The sequence below is a fragment of the Hyperolius riggenbachi genome, chromosome 12, assembly GCF_040937935.1.
Source record: "Hyperolius riggenbachi isolate aHypRig1 chromosome 12, aHypRig1.pri, whole genome shotgun sequence".
NCBI classification, from domain to species: domain Eukaryota; kingdom Metazoa; phylum Chordata; class Amphibia; order Anura; family Hyperoliidae; genus Hyperolius; species Hyperolius riggenbachi.
This window is the reverse complement of record NC_090657.1, coordinates 40060174-40080159: the sequence shown is the minus strand read 5'-3', so window position 1 is coordinate 40080159 and position 19986 is coordinate 40060174. Positions and strand designations below refer to the sequence as shown.

At 46.6% G+C, this 19986-nt stretch overlaps 1 protein-coding gene across 1 annotated transcript in view; it reads left to right on the top strand.

The window, feature by feature from the left end:
* LOC137541109 (tubulin-specific chaperone D-like) overlaps positions 1-19986 on the top strand; it is a 1052576-nt gene that overhangs the window by 9642 nt on the left and 1022948 nt on the right. The window contains exon 3 of the mRNA XM_068262255.1: positions 526-620. Coding sequence (XP_068118356.1) covers positions 526-620 — 95 coding nt within the window. The remainder of the gene's footprint in view (positions 1-525; positions 621-19986) is intronic.

Below are 19986 nucleotides of genomic sequence, written 5' to 3'. Positions count from 1 at the left end.
TTTTTGGCATGTAGGAGGAAACTGGAGTGCCCGGAGGAAACCCATATAGACACGGGGAGAACATACAAACTCTGTCCTTTGTTATAAGGTTACTGAATAGCCAATAAGATGCAAATATTTCATAGATGTAGAATTATGCAACATTCTGGTTAGTTCATTTAAATGGCATACATTTGCATAATTCTGCATAATCGCAGTTTTATTTGCATCTCATTAACCACTGACTCTATAGCCTTTCATTTGTGAGGCTTGTATATTATCTGGAGTATTCACACTGGCAGGGATGACACACCTTGTATGGTAGGAAATGTATATTTTCCATTTATTTCCTGTATGTATGTGTAATTGGAGGAGGTTGGAAGTGCTGTGAATAAAGAAATCTGAGTTGGGAGTTTTGCTTGTCCGAAGCCCTGCATAGCAGTGTGCTGATAGGTGCACTACTCATGTTTTACCACTAGGAGTCTCCAGAGCTCTCATCTCTCTCCTGGCTCAGTGCAGTGATAACAGTCCTGCTTTGTCTTGCAGGGTGGATGTTGGAGTTACTGCTGGATATTATACAGGATAAATCCTCCTCGCCTGATTTCTTCCAACTGGCCATCACATTCCTCATCATTTCTAAGGTAAGTCAGACAAACCCTGGCCTGGGTTTGCTCTCTGAAGGCCGGTGACTCTGATATAGACTGTAGAGTATCTTACCATGTCAGCCATGTAATGGATTGCGGAGACACCGCCGCACGGTTTGGCAGCGGGGCGGCTGTCTCCGCGTTCAGACCGGCGGTTTCCGCACAGCAGCATGCGTCTGGTTTATCTGAGCCTAGTACTGCACACAGATAGAGATAGAATCTCAGCTTTTATTTATGTTTGAGCAAAAAGTGTCCAGTCCAAAATTATTCATACCCTTCTCAATAATCAATAGAAAACCCCCCATTGGCTATTATAGCGATCAAACGCTTCCTATAATTGTTGTCGTCTGCTAACCATCTCTTCACTACTTTTGCTGTGTGTTTTGGGTCATTGCCATGCTGAAATGTCCACTGGTGCCCAAGGCCAAGTTTCTATGCAGACTGCCTGATGTTGTCGTTGAGAATTCTCATGTATTTTTTTTTTTTCATGGTGCCATTTACATGATTAGGTTCCCTGGTCCATTGGCTGAAAAAAACACCCCCAAAGTATTAGGTTCCCACCACCATGTTTGACAGTGGGTATGGTGTTCTTAGGGTTGAATGATTCTCTTTTGTTATGCCAAATGAAGGAGGCATCATTGTGACAAAACATTTTATTATTATTATTATTATTATTATTATTATTTACTGTATTTATAAAGCGCCAACATATTACGCAGCGCTGGACAATAAATAGGGATACATACATTGCAACAAGGGGTGAGAGACAGAGAGGTAGCAAACGGTTATACAACATAGCACAAGATTATACATACAATCAGGGTGTAAAATGCGGTTTACTTAGACCCGGCAAAACAAGTACGAGTTAGTCCATGAGAAGGGTGTAATTGCCGGGGCAGTAAAATTAAGGAGGACACACTGAGGGGGGAGGACCTGCCAAGGCTTTCAATCTAAAGGGTGGGGGGGACACATAAGGTACATTTGAATTTCTGTTTCGTCTGACCATAACATAGAAGACCAAAAGTCTTAAGGCTCATACACACATCAGACTATATAGTCTTTGGAAATGAAAGATCACAGACCAATCTTGCCACCCTTCATGTAGTATGAGAGCCATACCTTCAGTCATTTCTATGGAGCTGAACTCCCCATCAGAAAAACATCTTTGCAAGATGCTGCACACAAAGATGCTGTACAGACACAAGAGATCAGTATCTGCAAAAGATCTGTTCCTGCCAAAGATCCGTTCCTGCAAATTACATTCATAGTCTATGAGATCTGCAGATCATCATACACACCTTGTTTAACTGACATTCATCTGCAGATCAGACAATCAACTGCAGATCTGAAAATCCATCCTGGTGGATCTGATCTGCAGATGAAGTCTGTTAAACAAGGTGTGTATGATGATCTGCAGATCTCATAGACTATGAATGCATTTTGCAGGAACGGATCTTTTGCAGGAACAAATCTTTTGCAGATACTGATCTTTTGAATGTCTACAGCATCTTTGTGTGCAGCATCTTGCAAAGATTTCTGTCTGATGGGGAGTTCAGCTCCATAGAATAGACTGTGTAGGTATGGCTCTCATACTACATGGAAGGGGGTAAAATTGGTCTGTGATCTTTCATTTTCCAAAGCCTTTGGTCTGATGTGTGTATGAGCTTTTATTCTTTGTCCAGATGAGCATTTGCAAATGCTAAGTGAGCTTTTGTGTGCCTTATCTGGAACAAGTGGTGTCCTGGTCTGCATCTGTGGAATCCAGCAGTGTGCAGTGTCCTGGTGGCAATGTCTCAAGGCAGACAATCCAGCGAAGTGCCCAGATTCACCAGGATGGCTTTGGTGGTGATCCTTGGATTCTTTTTCACCTCTCTCACTGTCCTCCTGGACAGCACAGGTGTCACTTCTGGCTTTCGACCACGTCCTCTGAGATTTTCTTCAGTGTGGGACATCTTTTTAATAATACTTTGCACTGTAGCCACTGGAACTTGAAAACATTTAGAAATAGAGATGTCCCGAATGGTTCCCGGTGAACTTCCGTGGTTCGCAATCGCGGAGAACCGCAAACTTTTTTGGAAGTTCAATTTGCCCCCATAGTGCATCAATCAGCAGGCACATTGTAGCCAATCAGGCTACACTCCCTCCTGGAGCCCCCCCCCCCCCCCTTATAAAAGGCAGTGCCTGCAGTAATTAGAGAAGGGAGAGCTGCTGTGCAGAGACCTATAGGGAAAGCTTAGTTAGGCTCTTGTAGGCTTGGTAGCTTGCTCCTTGCTGATTCTTATTGCAAAAAAAAAAGCACCCCTCAACAGCTCTTTTGAGAACTAATCTTGTTCTTGTGATCACTTTTTTTTTTTTTGGCCCACTTGCATTATATACAGGTCTGTCAGTCAGTCGCAGCTGGCCTTTGGTCCCTTGGTGGTATAATTACTACTGTGCCTGTTGTTTACTTCAGTGCACCCACCTCCCTATGTGAGCGCATGCAGTGTCACTGTGCCAGTCCGGTACCTGTCTGTGTGTGACAGGTGCACATTGTAATATCAATCACTGCATATACCTACCTGTTGTTCACAGTGCACCCACCTACCTACGTTAGCGCACGCAGTGTGATATTTAATACAACCAGTCACTGTACCTGTTCACGGTAAGTGTGTGTGAGACAGGTGCACATTTGTAATACCATCACTGCATATACCTACCTGTTGTGTTCAGTGCACCAACCTACCTACGTCAGTGCACGCAGTGTGATATACCACTCCGTGCATACCTGTTAACTGCACCCGTGTGACTGCACATTGTATTAGTCAAGCCAGTGCATACTTTTCACTTCATCTCTTCCTCCCCCGATATGGACAAAACAGGTAGAGGGAGACCCAGAGGAAGGCCACCCGGCAGCTCTGTGCGAGGTCGTGCTGATGTGATTTTTTTTTTTTTTTGCGGCCTTGGACCAAAGTACAGTGCTCAGAAGAAGGTACGTCCCATCAACTCCCAAGATTGTCAGGACTAGAGATGGCTCGGGAAGCCACGCGAACTTCCGCAAAAGTTTGGTTCGCACAAACTTTTGCAAACTGCAATAGATTTCAATGGGGAGGCAAACTTTGAAAACTAGAAACATTTATGCTGGCCAGAAAAGTGATGGAAAAGATGCTTCAAGGGGTTTAACACCTGATTTTTTTTTTTTTCAGTGACTACAAGAGCTCAGGGTGCGAAGCCCCACACGGCTGGGGTCTGCATTCTGGCTATCTCAGCCTGCATGGGGGACATGGGGTTACAGAGAGCTCGGTAGGGGGGACCATACGTCATTTTTTCTTCATATTTCCCACACTCGGCACATAAAAATAATAAAAAATATTTTTTTTTAAATCTATTTTCTTTTTGAATTTTTTTTTCCTCGTGTAGTCACTGCCCTCTTCTACATAACTGCAAATTTGGTGTTTTTACTATGTAAGGGGACTTCGCTATTAACCGCTAAATTCGGCGGGCATTAAAGTCTATGGGAAAAATGCAAACACAAACTTTTTTTGAAAAAAATTATTGGTTCAACGCGAACCACCGAAGTTCGCCGGCGGCAAACCATTCGGGCCATCTCTAGTCAGGATGTGGTTGACTATTTAACACAGAACACCTCATCTTCCGCAGCCACCTGATCTACTACAAGCACCACATCCGCTGCATTTGACACTTTGCAGGAGTTATTTGGTGGGGGAATCACTGATGCACAGCCATTATTGTTACAACAAGATGAAGGCGCTAAGCAAATTACGCCACCTCATATGTCTGAGGCGACACTATGGACGTAAGGAGGAGGATGAAGTACCTGCTGTTGATGCAGTTTATGAGGTGTCTGAGGCAAGTGAAGCTGGGCAGGATGATGACGATGATACGGATGCCACATGGGATCCTAAGAGACAAGATGACCAAGGGGACAGTTCAGAAGGGGAGTCAGAGAGGAGTAGGAGGAGACTAGTTCCTGAAAAAAACAGGGAGCTCGTCATCAGAAACAGCTGGTGGCAGTGTCCGGCGCCATGTATCGCCACCTATGGACAGCCAGCCAACATGCCCTTCGTCAGCTGCTGATGCCACCATAGTGCCATCACCCCAGGGGAGGGGCTCAGCAGTTTGGAAATTTTTTTTAATGTGTCTGCCTCAGATCAGAGCAATGCCATCTGTTCTCTCTGCCTCCAAAAATTGAGCTGTGGAAAGGCCCACACCCACGTAGGGTCTAGAGATGTGGGAACCGTTCGCTGGCGAACATCTCTGAATCCCTGGGGGATTTACTACTTCCGGGTCGCTCTGACCCGGAGTAGTACGCCTGCGCTGCCCGGCGGAGCGTGTCCTAGATCGCGCTCCTGTTGCCGGGCACTTTTTGCGCATCGATGATTGCCTTTTGGCATTGCTCTATCCAGCCAAGTGTCCTTCCTGGGGGAGATAAACTCACTGTTTGTTAGCATATCCCCAAGGGTGCTCTCCTGAATGCCACCCTCGGGGGGCCACCTATAGCCTGTCTTAACCTGCCTGGCGTTCTATTAAGATCGCCAGGGAGGCTGCGGGAGGGTTTTTTTAATTAAAAAAAAACTATTTCATGCAGCCAACTGAAAAAACTATTTCATGCAGCCAACTGAAAGTTGGCTGCATGAAAGCCCACTAGAGGGCGCTCCGGAGGCGTTCTTCCGATCGCCTCCGGCGGCCAGAAGTAACACGTGTTTCGCTTACCTCGTCGCCATGGCGACGAGCGGAGTGACGTCATTGACGTCAGCCGACGTCCTGACATCAGCCGCCTCCGATCCAGCCCTTAGCGCTGGCCGGAACTTTTTGTTCCGGCTACGCTGGGCTCAGGCGGCTGGGGGGACCCTCTTTCGCCGCTGCATGCGGCGGATCGCCGCACTGCAGCGGCGATCAGTCAGCACACGCGGCTGGCAAAGTGCCGGCTGCGTGTGCTGCTTTTTATTTAAGCCAAATCGGCCCAGCAGGGCCTGAGCGGCAGGCTCCGGCGGTACTGGACGAGCTGAGCTCGTCCAGACCGCTCAGCAGGTTAAAGACTCATCCCTCTCTATCAAGGGCCAATTAGTGAAGATGGCTTTCCTAACCAAATCAGCCATAGGTGTAGAGTCAAAGGTAAAAGTCATGCGATCCTGCATCGGTTTTTAGGCACCAAAAGGCTCTGCCTGGTCTGACACTTAGCCCTATGGTATGCCTGCTCCAACAGTGTGGCATCATACCCCCTACTGGACAAACGTTTAGTTAAGTCAGCTGCCTGTATTTCAAATTGTGTATCGTCCATGTTGTTTCTCCGTGGTCTCAAGTATTGGCCATATGGGATAGCCCTAATGACATGTTGGGGATGAAAACTTCTGGCATGGAGGAGGGAATTAGTTGCCGTTGGCTTCCTATACCCCTCGCAGCACAACATCTCATTCTTGACCATAATCCGCAGGTCAAGGAAGTCTGTATCACTCATTTCAGCGGTGAACTCCATGTTTATTGTGTTGCTATTGATATAGTGTAGAAAATCGTTGAATTGTGCGTCCGTACCCGACCACACCACCAGGACATCGTCCACGTACCTCGACCATTGTCTGATGTGGCCACAGAACGGATTCTTGTCCGAGAGCACAGCAGACTCCTCCCACACCCCCAGAAAGAGGTTCGCAAAGAAGCATGCCACGGGGGTCCCCATGGCCATACCTGCTATCTGATGGTACCATTGTCCATCAAACAAAGGCATTATGCCTCAACACAAAGCCCAAACATTCGCAGACAAAGTCGATAAGTTCCTCGTTTCTGTCCGTGCGAATCAGGAAATTTCTGACGGCCTCGATCCCTATATCTTGGGGGATACGGCTGTACAGACTGACCACGTCAATAGTGGCCAGTCTGTCACCGGGGACCCATGTGGCACGCTCCACCATCTGCAGAACCTCCAACGTATCCCTCAAATACGAGGGCACCCCCTTAAGGAGGGGGCGCAGGAGATGGTCGAGGTACCTGGACAGCCTCTCAGTGAGAGACCCACAGCCTGAAACTATGGGACATCCCGGCAGTGCTGTTACTGACTTATGCATTTTAGGTATATGGTACCACACAGGACGGCGAGGATAAGATGGAAGCAAATCACAAGCTACCTTTTGTGAGAGAAAACCCCTCTCTACGCCTCTGCGAAGCAGTGAACGTAGTTTGGTTTGGTACCTAAGAGTTGGGTCTCCCTGGAGCGGACAATAGGTGGATCCATCACTCAGTTGCCTCTCGGCTTCATTTTGATACTGAGTTGCTGACGTAACCAGATTTCCACCCTTGTCCGCTCCCCTTAGCACCAACTCTTTATTTTGCTTCAGCCATCTTAGGGCCTTCCTCTCCTCTCCATCCAGGTTAGGCACCATAGTTTGATAAATCTCTGCCTTTATGTCTTTCATCACCCTGTCAAAAAAATGGTCAACACTTGACCCCGGAGAAACAGGAAACGGCTGCGTAGATCTGCAGGCTCTAAAATCACTATTACTGCCCAAAGTGAAAACACCTGGTTCTACAAAATCTGTCCATGCGAGGTGGCCCCCCTCAGCCCACAATTCATTCACCACCTGCCTAAGCTCCTCATCCGTGGGGTCCCACTGGGGGTCCCACTGCACCAGCGGGCTGAAGCCCAAGGTATCAGTGTTATTCCCCTGTGTCATTTGAGGAGACTGTGCTGAAAGCAAAAGTTGTGAGAACCCCTCCACTGGTCCACTGGTGGCTTTAGGTGTACCCTGCCCACCAGTTCCTGGACCTGCTGTCACCGGGGTTTAATTCCAGTCGATATTAGGGCAGGTGGGTTCCTTATTGAACTTCTGACAAATGGCGATCTTCCTTGTGGACTTGTAGAGGTCAACTGTAAACGCCACTATGTCGAAGCTTCTCGTTGGACAAAAGTTCAGGCCCTTGGACAGGAGAGAAAGACATGCAGATGGAATCTCCATCCCAGAAATGTTTGACTTGCAAATCATCTGTGGCTACATCTCCTTTCATTTCTTGCTGTTGGGTTTCTGTAACGCGGACGATACACAATTTGAAATACAGGCAGCTGACTTAACTAAATGTTTGTCCAGTAGGGGGTATGATGCCACACTATTGGAGCAGGCATACCATAGGGCTAAGTGTCAGACCAGACAGAGCCTTTTGGTGCCTAAAAACCGATGCAGGATCGCATGACTTTTACCTTTGACTATACACCTATGGCTGATTTGGTTAGGAAAGCCATCTTCACTAATTGGCCCTTGATAGAGAGGGATGAGTCTTTAAGACCGACTATAGGTGGCCCCCCGAGGGTGGCATTCAGGAGAGCACCCTTGGAGATATGCTAACAGTGAGTTTATCTCCCCCAGGAAGGACACTTGGCTGGATAGAGCAATGCCAAAAGGCAATCATCGATGTGGACATTGCAAGTTTTGTCCCCATATAATTCCCCAGAGGAATATACAAGTGGGAAAAGAATGCTTGATGGTCAATACTTTAATTACGTGTCAAACCAAGTATGTAGTATATGTCCTCTTTTGTCCCTGCAAACTGTTTTATATAGGACAAACCACCCGTGCCCTAAAGGAACGAGTGGGGGAGCATTTAGGATCTGTGAAGAGTGGTAAGGGTTGTGCTAGATTCATTGCCCATATGAGAGACGAACATAAAGGGGATGTCAACTCAAGGGACTCAGATTTGCAGGCTTGGAGAGGGTGGATAGGGTGAGGAGGGGTGGTGATAGAGAAAGGAGGTTGTTGAGGAGAGAGACTTGGCTAATCCTACAGACTGAAGCCCTGGGCCCATTAGGCCTTAATGATCAGGTGGAACTTTCCAGTATGTTGGACCCATGATTGATGAAGATAGGGAAATGGGGGGTCCGGTGTTGAACGATCACTATTGAGAGAATTATAATTGTGTAATGACCTTTGTGTATCTATGTAAGTTGCTGCCTTTTAGCAGGAATGTCCTGTAAAGAAACAGTATGTGCTTTAAGGTAATTAACATATATTTTTTTTTGCCTCCTTGTACCAGAAAGAGAACGAGGAATATACTTGTTTGTTGCGCCCTGAAAGTAACGAAGCCCCTCCCCATTCCCCTTCCCCCCCCCCCTTTTTTAACTTTGGGACCAATTTATGATTAAGATATAGTGCAACAGTCTAGAAATACACCAAATGAGTACATAGTTTTTCTGCTCTTCAATCCCAGTATCCAATTTTAATAGGTGAGACACTCGTATGCACCATCACTGTGTGTTCTTTTATTATGATTGCCCCAGTGGGAGAGCCCAAGATACCTAAATGATGGCCACTAAAATTTATGAGCCTGATATGGAGCGGATTGGTAGGTGGACAGCTAGCCATGCTCCCCTCTCTTACAAATCGTGTTTGGCGCACTCTTCTGGTGAAACTATCCCCAGGATGTGCGCCCTTTAGCATTATGGTAAATTGTATCCTTTTGCATTGGGTGGACCACATGAGATGCACGGGGTGGGACGCATGTCTACGCGGCCAATGGGCCGCGTGGATTGTTCCTCGCCAGTGCAATGAGTGGTCCACGTTTGAGACGGAGGATATGACACGTGTTTATGCGACCAGTGGGCTGCATGGATTGGTCTCCGCCGGCCACCGTCCCTACCAAGATGGCATCAGGGGCTCTCTCATTGGAGAAAGTTTTGAGCTCCAATCACTGCCGGAGCTGTGACGTCACAGGGGAGGCGTGCCCTCCCACATGTATACTGCGGCTAAACAGCGCCGGCCTTCAGTGGAACGCAGCGTGACCAAGCGTCCAGGAGGACGCGAAATGGCCGTCGCTAGACCCACATCTGCCCCGCACTCCCACCTCCCATACTGACAGGCTACACACGGAATCACAGATAAGTTAACAAGCAATGAATATTCGCATGATGCATGTGACACAGATGATAAAGATGAATTGTGATATATACTGTACCTGCACTGGTGGTGTTCATTTGCAATAAATGTACATGCTTGGACGGAGGATGCACGCTTTCTGCTTCTTAATGCATACAGTTTACATTTCTTCCTTCAAATTATCCCAGCGGAGCACACGCCCTATGTAAGCATCGTTTATCTGCATGGCCTGTCAGTGATACATTAGCCACCTGTGCACACAGAACTCGCACAATTAAGCTGAAGATAGATACCTCTTAAAGGAGAAGTGCCACGCCACCCCTATTTCTTTTTGACTAACACTACTTACACAGCCCATTGGGTCAACCTGGTGACCGCTGGCAAGCAAGAAGTACATGGTTGTGCATCGGACCAACTTGTGACACCTCCACGGCTTGCAGGCAGGCCTACTGCCACCTCCTCTCCTCCTGCTACATCCTCTTCGCTGTCGTCATCCTCCTCCTACTTGGCGGAGTGGCAGTTCAACACTGCTGTGATCTCCTCTCCAGCTTTACAGCCCCAGCTACCCAGGGCCTATGCTGCATGCCAGGTACGACTGTGTCATGCCATCAAAGCGGAGAGTCACACTGGAGCAGCTCTCCTGGCTGCTCTTAACAAACAGGTGGATCAGTGGCTGACCCCGCACCAGCTGGAGATCCACAACGTGGTGTGTGACAACGGCAGCAATCTCATTTAAACTTTGAATTTGGGAAAGCTGACACGTACCCTGCATGGCACATGTGCTAAATCTAGTCATTCAAAGATTTGTGTCAAAGTACCCAGGCTTGGAGGACATCCTGAAGCAGGTCAGGAAGTTGTGTGGGTATTTCAGGTGGTCTTACATGGCCATGGAACACTTTGCGGATATTCAGTGGAGAAACAAGTTGCCGGTGAGACGCCTGATTTGCGATAGCAATAGAACTCACTGAAATTTGACCATCCTTATGTTCTCTCACCTGCTAGAACAAGAGAAAGCAGTCACCCAGTACCTCTACAACTACAGTAGGACACTCTGGGGATATGGGGATGTTCTGGCCCAACAACTGGACACTCATGCAAAATGCATGCAGGCTCATGCGGCCATTTAAGGAGGTGAAGGTGACCAACCTGGTGAGTAAGCGACTTGATCCCGTACGCTTACTTCCTGGAGCGTGACTTGCGTAGAGTGGTGGATCAAGCTGTGGAGGAGCGTGAACAGGAAAAGTTACAGGAGGAAGCATTGTGGGATCAATTCTCATCAGAACCAGATGTTTCCTCAACACCTGCGGCAGCAAAGAGGGAGGAGGAGGAAGAGTCATGTGGGGAAGAGGAGTCAGACTCGGATGATGAGGAAAGTGTTTCTTTGGAGGAGGAGGAGGTGGCGGCAGAAGAACCACCGCAGCAGGCATCACAGGGGGCTTGTGCTGCTCAACGTTCCCGTGGTATTGTTGGTGGCTGTGGGGAGGAGGAGGACTTACCTGTCGTCACTAAGAGCAAGAGGAGATGGATAGTACGTCTGGATCCAACTTTGTGCAGATGGCGTCTTTCATGCTGTCCAGCCTGTAGGCTGGACATATAGGGACCCCCTATAAAAAAACTCAAAGGGAATGAGCTGTACTGGGTGGCCACCCTCGGTATAGGCACAAAGTGACAAGATGTTTCCAAATCATCAGAAGGCTGAAAGGATGCAGCACTTGCAGAACAAGCTGGCAACTATGCTTTACAATGCGTTTAAGGGTGATGTCACAGCACAACGCAATAAAGGTACCACTGCCAGTAATCCTTCTCCCATGTCCACGCAGGCAAGGACAGGACGTTCCAGCGATCTCATGGTGATGTTGGACATGCGGACATTCTTTAGTCCAATGCCTCGCCTTAGCCCTTCCGGATCCACCCTCCACCAACGCCTCGACTGGCAGGTAGCTGGCCTTAAGTGTGGATGTAGACCCTGTCAGCAGCGATGAACCCTTGGACTGCTGGGTGTGCAGGCTTGACCTGTGGCCAGAACTGTCAAAATTTGCCATCCAACTTCTGTCTTGCCCTGCCTCAATCGTCCTGTCAGAAAGGACCTTTAGCACAGCTGGAGGCATTGTCACTGAGAAGAGAAGTCGCCTAAGTCACAAAAGTGTTCAGTACCCCACCTTTATCAAAATGAATGAGGCATGGATCCCGGAGGGCTACTGCCCACCCGAAGACTAAGTCAGTCCCCGCACACAGCATCTCTGCCTGCACTCCGTGTGACTGCCTGCCCCAAGACTAAGTCATTCCCCAGTCCCCACACAGCACCTCTCCCTGCAGGCCGCTTGACTGCCTTCTCTGCCACCACCAACAGGGTCCAGAACTCCAGGTGGATTCCTGAATTTAAAGGCATGTACATGTGCCAATTCCCCTTCGTGATCATTACCTTGCTGCGGTGAAGGGGCTTGCGTATCACAATGAAGCAATGACCAACGGCGATATGTGTGTCGGGGGGGGGGGCACACCAAGATGAGGTTGTTGCTTCATTGTGGACAGCTGGACAGTCCCTACTGTTCTATCATTGAGATACCACAGCCCAGTGACCATATGGACGTGTGTTCAGTGAACCCGCCACTGTATACCTGTACTGTCAGCTGGACAGTCACTGTTCTGTCATTCAGCTACATCAGCCAGGCGACCATATGGGCTGGAAAGCCGCCATCACCTGCACTCTCGCCATGGTGCGCACCAGTCCAGCACGGCTGTCACTACACAAACAGCTGTTTGCGGTTCGTTACACAGTGAGTTTGGTGTGTCAATGTGAAGCTGTACTCTAATTACACTCCCTGATTGATATATACACATGCAAGATGTTTTAAAGCACTTTAGGCATGCAATTTAGCATTCAATGTGATTTCTGCCCTTAAAACGCTGCTTTGCGTCAAATCCAGATTTTTCCCCGGGACTTTTGACGTCTGCCCCACTCATCCATGCAAAAACTCTGATGTTAGACCCCTTGAAACATCTTTTCCATCACTTTTGTGGACAACATAAGTGTTTCTAGTTTTCAAACTTCGTCTCCCCATTGAAGTCTATTGTGGTTTGCTAAAGTTTGTGTGAACCAAACTTTTGCGGAAGTTCTTGTTCGCAAACCGAAAATCGGAGGTTTGGGCCATCTCTATTTAGAAATGGCCTTGTAGATTGTAGCTGCAGGTCCTCACTGAGTTCCTTAGTCTTAACTATGACTGTCCACAAACCAACTGCAGAGAGCTGCTGGTTTTCACCTGTTTAGTTGATTAAAACAGCTGTTCCCAATTAATCAGGGATAATTGGGAAGCTTTAGAACAGCTTGGGCTATTTGGAATGGTACAGAACTTTGAATTTACCCACAGTCTGTGACAGCTTGTGAAGGGTATGAATAATTTTGGACTGGACACTTTTTGCTCAAATGTGAATAAAAGCTGAGAAATGTTTGTTCCCCCCTCCCCCCCCCCCCCCCCCCCCCCCCCCCCCCACACACACACACACACACACACACACACACACACACACACACACACACACACACACACACACACACACACACACACACACACACACACACACACACACACACACACACACACACACACACACACACACACACACACACACCTCTTGTACATCATCTTTTTGGGAGATACCTATATAATTCCCATCAAAAATGACTTGCTGGTTGAATAAAAGTAACTTTAAGTCATCATTTGACGGGTATGAATAATTATGGGCAGCACGGTGTTGACTAAATTAGAAGAAACCGAGTAAGATATTGGCTGATAAGCCTTCTTCAGAATTATTACAGGAACAGTTATTTATTATTTTTTTTCCTTTTTAAGTTAGCCAATAATTGGTATCATCCCCATTTATAACTGATGTAGACAGCAATTGTGTGATTTCTGGTGATGTGTTAAGCTGCTCATACACCACTCAATGTTCCTGCTTGATTGACCATTCAATCATTTTATTGAATCTGAGGAGAATTGATTATTTTTCCATTCTGCTTGATTGATGAAATTTGACTGATATATTGTCAAATCAACTCAATCAGGCAGGATGGAAAATATTGGCGGACTGCAATGGAATCGGCTAACGTTCACAAGATTTTGATAGACACAGATTGGATTTTTGGTGTTGGGGCATGCGGGCACAACATGGTTCAGCTCGATTAGTGAAGGAGAATCCTATGAAATCTTGCTTGTAGTGTGTGGGGCTCTAGTAGATCGACTTCCCATCAACCACACTGTAGTTGATTACTTGATGGAAATTCGAGTAATGTATGGGTACCTTAAAGTGAACACGAGGTGAGAGTGATATGGAGGCTGCCATATTTATTTCCTTTTAAAGGATACCAGAGCCCAATGTTCTATTATTAAAAAATGTTGTGTAGGTGGGAGGGTGTCATACTTTACTTGCCGCTCCCTCTTTTACAAGCTGCGTGGCTCCGTTCCCGTTTCAAACCCCCGTTGCAGCTCCAGACCAGAGTGCCCAGTATGGAAATACTTCTGCCCTGTGAACGCGCTCCTCCGTCTTCCCTACTGCAGAGGGCTGTGGAACGCGCAGATGCCTGCAGGACGGGAGCGAGTGGGCGTGATTAGGAAAGATGGTGGAGCGCATTGACAGGGCAGAAGAAGGGAAATACTGTGCATGCACAGCGCAGTATTTCCATACTGGACTCTCTGGTCGGGAGCCGCAATGGGAGGTTGAAACGGGGGAATGGAGCCACACAGCTTGAAACTGAGGGAGCGGCAAGTGAACTATGACACCCTCCCACCTGCACAACATTTTTTAATCATAGAATGTTGGGCTCTGGTATCCTTCAAGCAATACCAGTTGCCTGGCTGTCCTGCTGATCCTCTGCCTCTAATACTTTTAGCTATAGACCCTGAATAAGCATGCAGCAGATCAGGTGTTTCTGACATGATTGTCAGATCTGACAAGATTAGCTGCATGCTCGCTGCTGGTGTGATTCAGACACTACTGCAGCCAAATAGCTCAGCAGGGCTGCAAGGCAACTTGCATTGATTAACATAGAACAAATATGGCAGCCTCCATATCACTCTCACCTCAGGTTCACTTTAAGACCTGACCATAAAATGCATGATTTTTTTTTTTTTTTTTTTAGAAAAATCGCAATATAAGCTCAACCCCAAAAATAAGCCCAGTTTGCAATGTCACCGTGGTCACGGGAATATATAGTATACATTGCACACATAGTGAATAATTATTTGATTAGAGATGAGCGAAGTCATGGCTGGCAGTTTTGTGAGCTTTTCATGGAACTTCCATCGGTTGTCAAGAATCTCAGGAATTGGTTTATCTAAACTGAGGAATTCAATTAGACAAAACGTAAAAGTGAAACTATAAATCGCGTCTTTTGATCAATATTAAGGCATAAAATTGAAACATTTTGCTTTGAGTTCCACTTGTTTACAACTAAAACGATTGTTCTTGCTTTAATGCGGCTACATGGGAACAAATGTAGATAATTGTATCGGTACCCGAGCAAGGCAGGGAGCGCACGGCTTGTTTGGATTTTAGGGTTTTCAGGCATTTTCTTCCTTTTTACAATTATGTGTTCCACACGTGGTTTTCTTTCTTTCTTTTTTTTTTTTTTTTTTTTTTTCATAACATTTTATTGACTTTTAACATCAACTTACAGCTTCATAGAAAAGACATTGTTTGATAAATTGTACATAAGGCATAAAATGGCAATAACCTTAATTGAAACAATTAACATGTCAATAACATATAATACATCTGGCACGTCTGGTTAAGTAATGTATACTTTGCAGAATGATCTTATCTGTAGTCTTTATTAAAGATAGAACTCTTGGCAATCCCCTACTCAAACCTTCCCCGACCCTCTATCAAATAGAGGTGGAAGGCTGATGAGGGGTTTTGATTCAGTTTTCGCAGATTTGAAGACCCTGTCTGGTATCAGCTTTAATATGGCGTTCCATCCTGTATCTTGATATCTTCATATTAGATTAGTGTGCGGATGTTTATGGTTTCATTAACCACTGTATGGTCTCTACTAGTAGGATTGGAGAGATGCATCATAACATTGGGTTCTTGAATTTAAACCAATAACGTGAAACTTTAACCCAAACTATAACTACACTAAAACTAAGTCTAACTACTTTAAGGTAGCTGCTTGGGGTTGTATTTAGTAGTGCCAGAATATTGTAATTTGGATGGTGGTATTGTGTTACTTTTCACTTAGGGAATGGGCTCTGATAAAGGTCATTGGATTTACCCTTTTCTATTTCTTACAAAAGATTCTAATTTCAATTGGAATTGACCAAGGCTTGGAAGTGCGGCCATGATATGGGTTCTGTGGACTTCCAGTTTACAGTTACAAGGTAGATTGCCGCTTAAAGGAGATGGCATATTATAGGTTGAATTTGTTTGTGAATGTTTTCAAGACCAACTATAAAGAGGGCAAGTTCTGGCTTTAGTGAGAAAGCACTTGAGATGTTTTTAAGAAGATCTCTAAAGGGTCCCATATTGATCTTACTAAATGGCAATACCAAAACATATGTTTTTAGTGTCCCAAATAATTGTTACATTTCCAGCATGTTGGAGATTGGTTAGGAGTGAATAATGCTATTTTCCTAGGGGTTAGGTACCATCTTGTGAGTGGTTTTTGAAATTGTTCCCAGTGAGAAGCACTGTGCGAATATTTTTTTATCAATTTTCTTGCTATTAAAATCTGATTTGGTGATATGTTAACCTTTTAGATGGTAAGACCAAACATTGGTGTATTTAGTGAGCAATACTCGGTGCATGCATGCATCATACGTCAGTGTGACACCCATGGTCTGCTTCTCTCTTCAGGCTGGTGCTTCAAGGCACGTGTTGCAAGTCCCACCCGCGAAGGTATCGGAGCCACTCACAGAAAGTGGGTGGCTGCCTCTATTCAGTAACGGATGCAATTTTTAAGGAGCCATGGATACTGTACCAGCGATTTGTCCAGCCTGGCTATGCAGCCCTAAAAAGCTGTGCACATTCCGTAACTTCTGTTCTGTTGGTGCCAGCGGACCCCAAATTGTTGGGTGGGGCCCTCGGGGCACCCGGAGAGTGCACAGCAAATTTGGTGCAGCTGCGACTTGTGGATTGCCGGATATGGCCTTTTCTCCGAGGCTATTTTGCACTGCATGTTGAACAATCTCCTGCTCCCAACATTGTAGGAACAGTTTGGGGAGGGCCCCTTCCTATTCCGATAGGTCTATGCACTAGTGCCTATAGCATGGTCCATAAAGACATGGGTGACTGGCCTGCATGGAGCCCTGATCTTAACCCCGCAGAGAGCACCTTTGGGATGAAGTAGGGACTGTGAGCCTTGCCTTCTTATCCAACATCAATGCCTGTGCATTAAATGATTGTTATATAATTAAAATAAACCTTTGAATTAAGAACCGGGTGGCATTTAACTTCACTTGTGTAAAAAGGCAGTCAACAGCTCAACACATTTGATCATTGGGTGTTTTTCCTTTGCGGTCAAATCTCTATAATTACTAGAGACAGCTGCATTTGAAACTTGCAGTGAGGGCTGGAGCCCACTAGAGCGTTTTTTATTTTTTATTTTTTTTTTCCCTTGAGCATTTAGGGAGCTTGATAAATCTCTAGCAATTTCCCTAAACGCTTTGCCAATGTAAATGGATGGTGCAAATTCCACAGAAGCAATTGTGATTAGCAAAATCGCAAACGCAGGACAAGCAGCATTTTGTTAGCATTTGTGCTCCAATGTAAAGTATATAATCGCTCACCAAAACATGCACGGAGCGATTTTGCAAGCGTATTGAAGTTACTGCACACTGTAACAAAATTAAAATTAATTGAAAGGACCAATCAGACTTTAAAACGCTAATTGCTACGCAACCGCTGGCAAATTGATACACTTTTTAAAATTGCTTCCTAAAACACTAATGAAATCAGTTACAAACTGCTCATACAAAATGCTAGCGATTGCGATTAGCGATAGCATTTTGTAGTGAGTTCCAGGCCTCAGTTAGCATTTTTTTTTCAGGTACCATCGATGTCCTTAACCCATTAGAAGTTCCAAGAGTCATTGCAGCTGATTATGTTGCACGGCCAAGTAGCATCTGCTTTTTTATTTACACAGGTTTGCTTGCACTACCTGCATACCCATATAAACTGTTTAATAGTTGGAAATTTTTCTTGTTATAATCATACACACTTACCATGTTTACTGCACTTTTACTTATGTTCTGTCTGCAAACATCTACAAGCTGCATTGCTACATACATCCTCCCAATGTACCACACTCCATATTCATTTCACCTGCTCTGCTTTCCTCACCTTGCTCAGCTTCTTATGAACTGTTAGCTCTCCTGAAATCTCTCGCTCCCACCAGCAGCTCAAAAAACTTTCAAACATTTAAAGAGACTCTGTAACATTCAAAAGATCCCCTGGGGGGTACTCACCTCGGGTGGGGGAAGCCTCCGGATCCTAATGAGGCTTCCCACGCCGTCCTCTGTCCCACGGGGGTCTCTCCGCAGCCCTCCGAACAGCCGGCGACTGTGCCGACTGTCATTTCAATATTTACCTTTGCTGGCTCCAGCGGGGGCGCTGTGGCGGCTTTCCATTCCGAACTACACGGAAATACCCGATCTCATTCGGGTCCGCTCTACTGCGCAGGCGCAGGAAACTTGCGCCTGCGCAGTAGAGCGGACCCGACGGCGATCGGGTATTTCCGTGTAGTTCGGAGCCGACAGCCGTCAGAGCGCCTGCGCAGGAGCCAGGAAGGTAAATATTGACGTCACCGCTGCCCGGACTCCACGGAGGGCTGCAGCGAGACCCCTGACGGATGGAGGACGGCGTGGGAAGCCTCATTAGGATCCGGAGGCTTCCCCCAGCCGAGGTGAGTACCCCCCAGGGGATCTTTTTATGTTACAGTTCCTCTTTAAATCTCATTCACATTTGCTTACTCTCTCCCTCCTGCTCTTACTTGCAGCTGGTGATATATTGCCTAAACCCAGGCCACAGCCTGCTGCCAGACGAGCATCCCCTGCACACTTGCTTCACACACTTCACAGCCCTCTGTCCACAAATAACCTCAACATCCATCCTCGCCCCAACTTTATTTCCATACATCCCACCCACAAACGCTCTCCCTACCCTGCGGTCTCTGGAATGCCATATCTGTCCGCAATAAACTTACAGTGGTTCATGACTAGAGATGTTGCGAACCTCCGATTTTCGGTTCGCGAACCGGGTTCGCGAACTACCACGGAAGGTTCGGTTTGCGGAAAAGTTCGCGAACCGCAATAGACTTCAATGGGGAGGCGAACTTTGAAAAATAGAAAAAATTATGATGGCCACAAAAGTGATAGAAAAGATGTTTCAAGGGGTCTAACACCTGGAGGGGGGCATGGCGGAGTGGGATACATGGGATACAAAAGTCCCGGGGAAAAATCTGGATGTGACGCAAAGCAACATTTTAAGGGCAGAAATCACATTGAATGCTAAATTGCAGGCCTAACGTGCTTTAAAACATCTTGCATGTGTATACATCAATCAGGGAGTGTAATTAGAGTACTGCTTCACACTGACACACCAAACTCGCTGTGTAACGCACCGCTAACAGCTGTTTGCGTAGTGACGGCCATGCTGGACTACTGCACAACATGGCGAGATTGCTCTTCCTCACTCAGTGATGTCAGGTAATGTGTGACTTCCTTCTCAACTTTCCATGGCATTGTTAAAAAGCTTATGTTTTGTTTTTAAATTACATTTTCTACTTGCTGTGTACTTGTTCAGTACCGCTACAATGAGAATCCTGTGGAAGCGGGCAAGTCTGCCATTGTGACCCCGGGTAATGGCCGGGGAATGAGGGGTTTGAATCCGGTGTGGAGTTAGAGCAACGGCTACCACTACGCATCCAAGGAGGGCAGCGGGCAGGCATGCACGCCCGCTCGCCCCGAGGTAGTGACCAAAAATAACAATACAGGAGGAGGACTTTCGAGGCCCTGCTGTGTATTTGAAATGAATGTACTTTAAATCCTTTAACGAGAACCAGTTATGGCGGGCAAAGATGACACCACATTCCTTTCACGAGAATCATATGGAGGCGGGCAAGTCTGCCATTTGTGACCCCGGGTAATGGTCGGGGAATGAGGGATGGAATCCGGTGTGGAGCCTGAGAAACGGCTACCACTACACATCCAAGGAGGGCAGCAGGCAGGCATGCACGCCCGCCCCGAGGTAGTGACCAAAAATAACAATACAGGAGGCGGACTTTCGAGGCCCTGCTGTGTATTTGAAATGAATTAACTTTAAATCCTTTAACGGGAATCCGTTATGGAGGGCAAGTCTGCCATTGTCACCGCGGGGAATGAAGGTTGGATTCCGGCCCGAAGTGGGAGCCTGCTGAGACGCATGCTGTAGCTGCCTTGACCGTGCTTTGCAGACCAGGCATCTGTGGTCAGATGGACCCTTGAGCCAGCGGAAGACAAACCAAATCGAAAGCC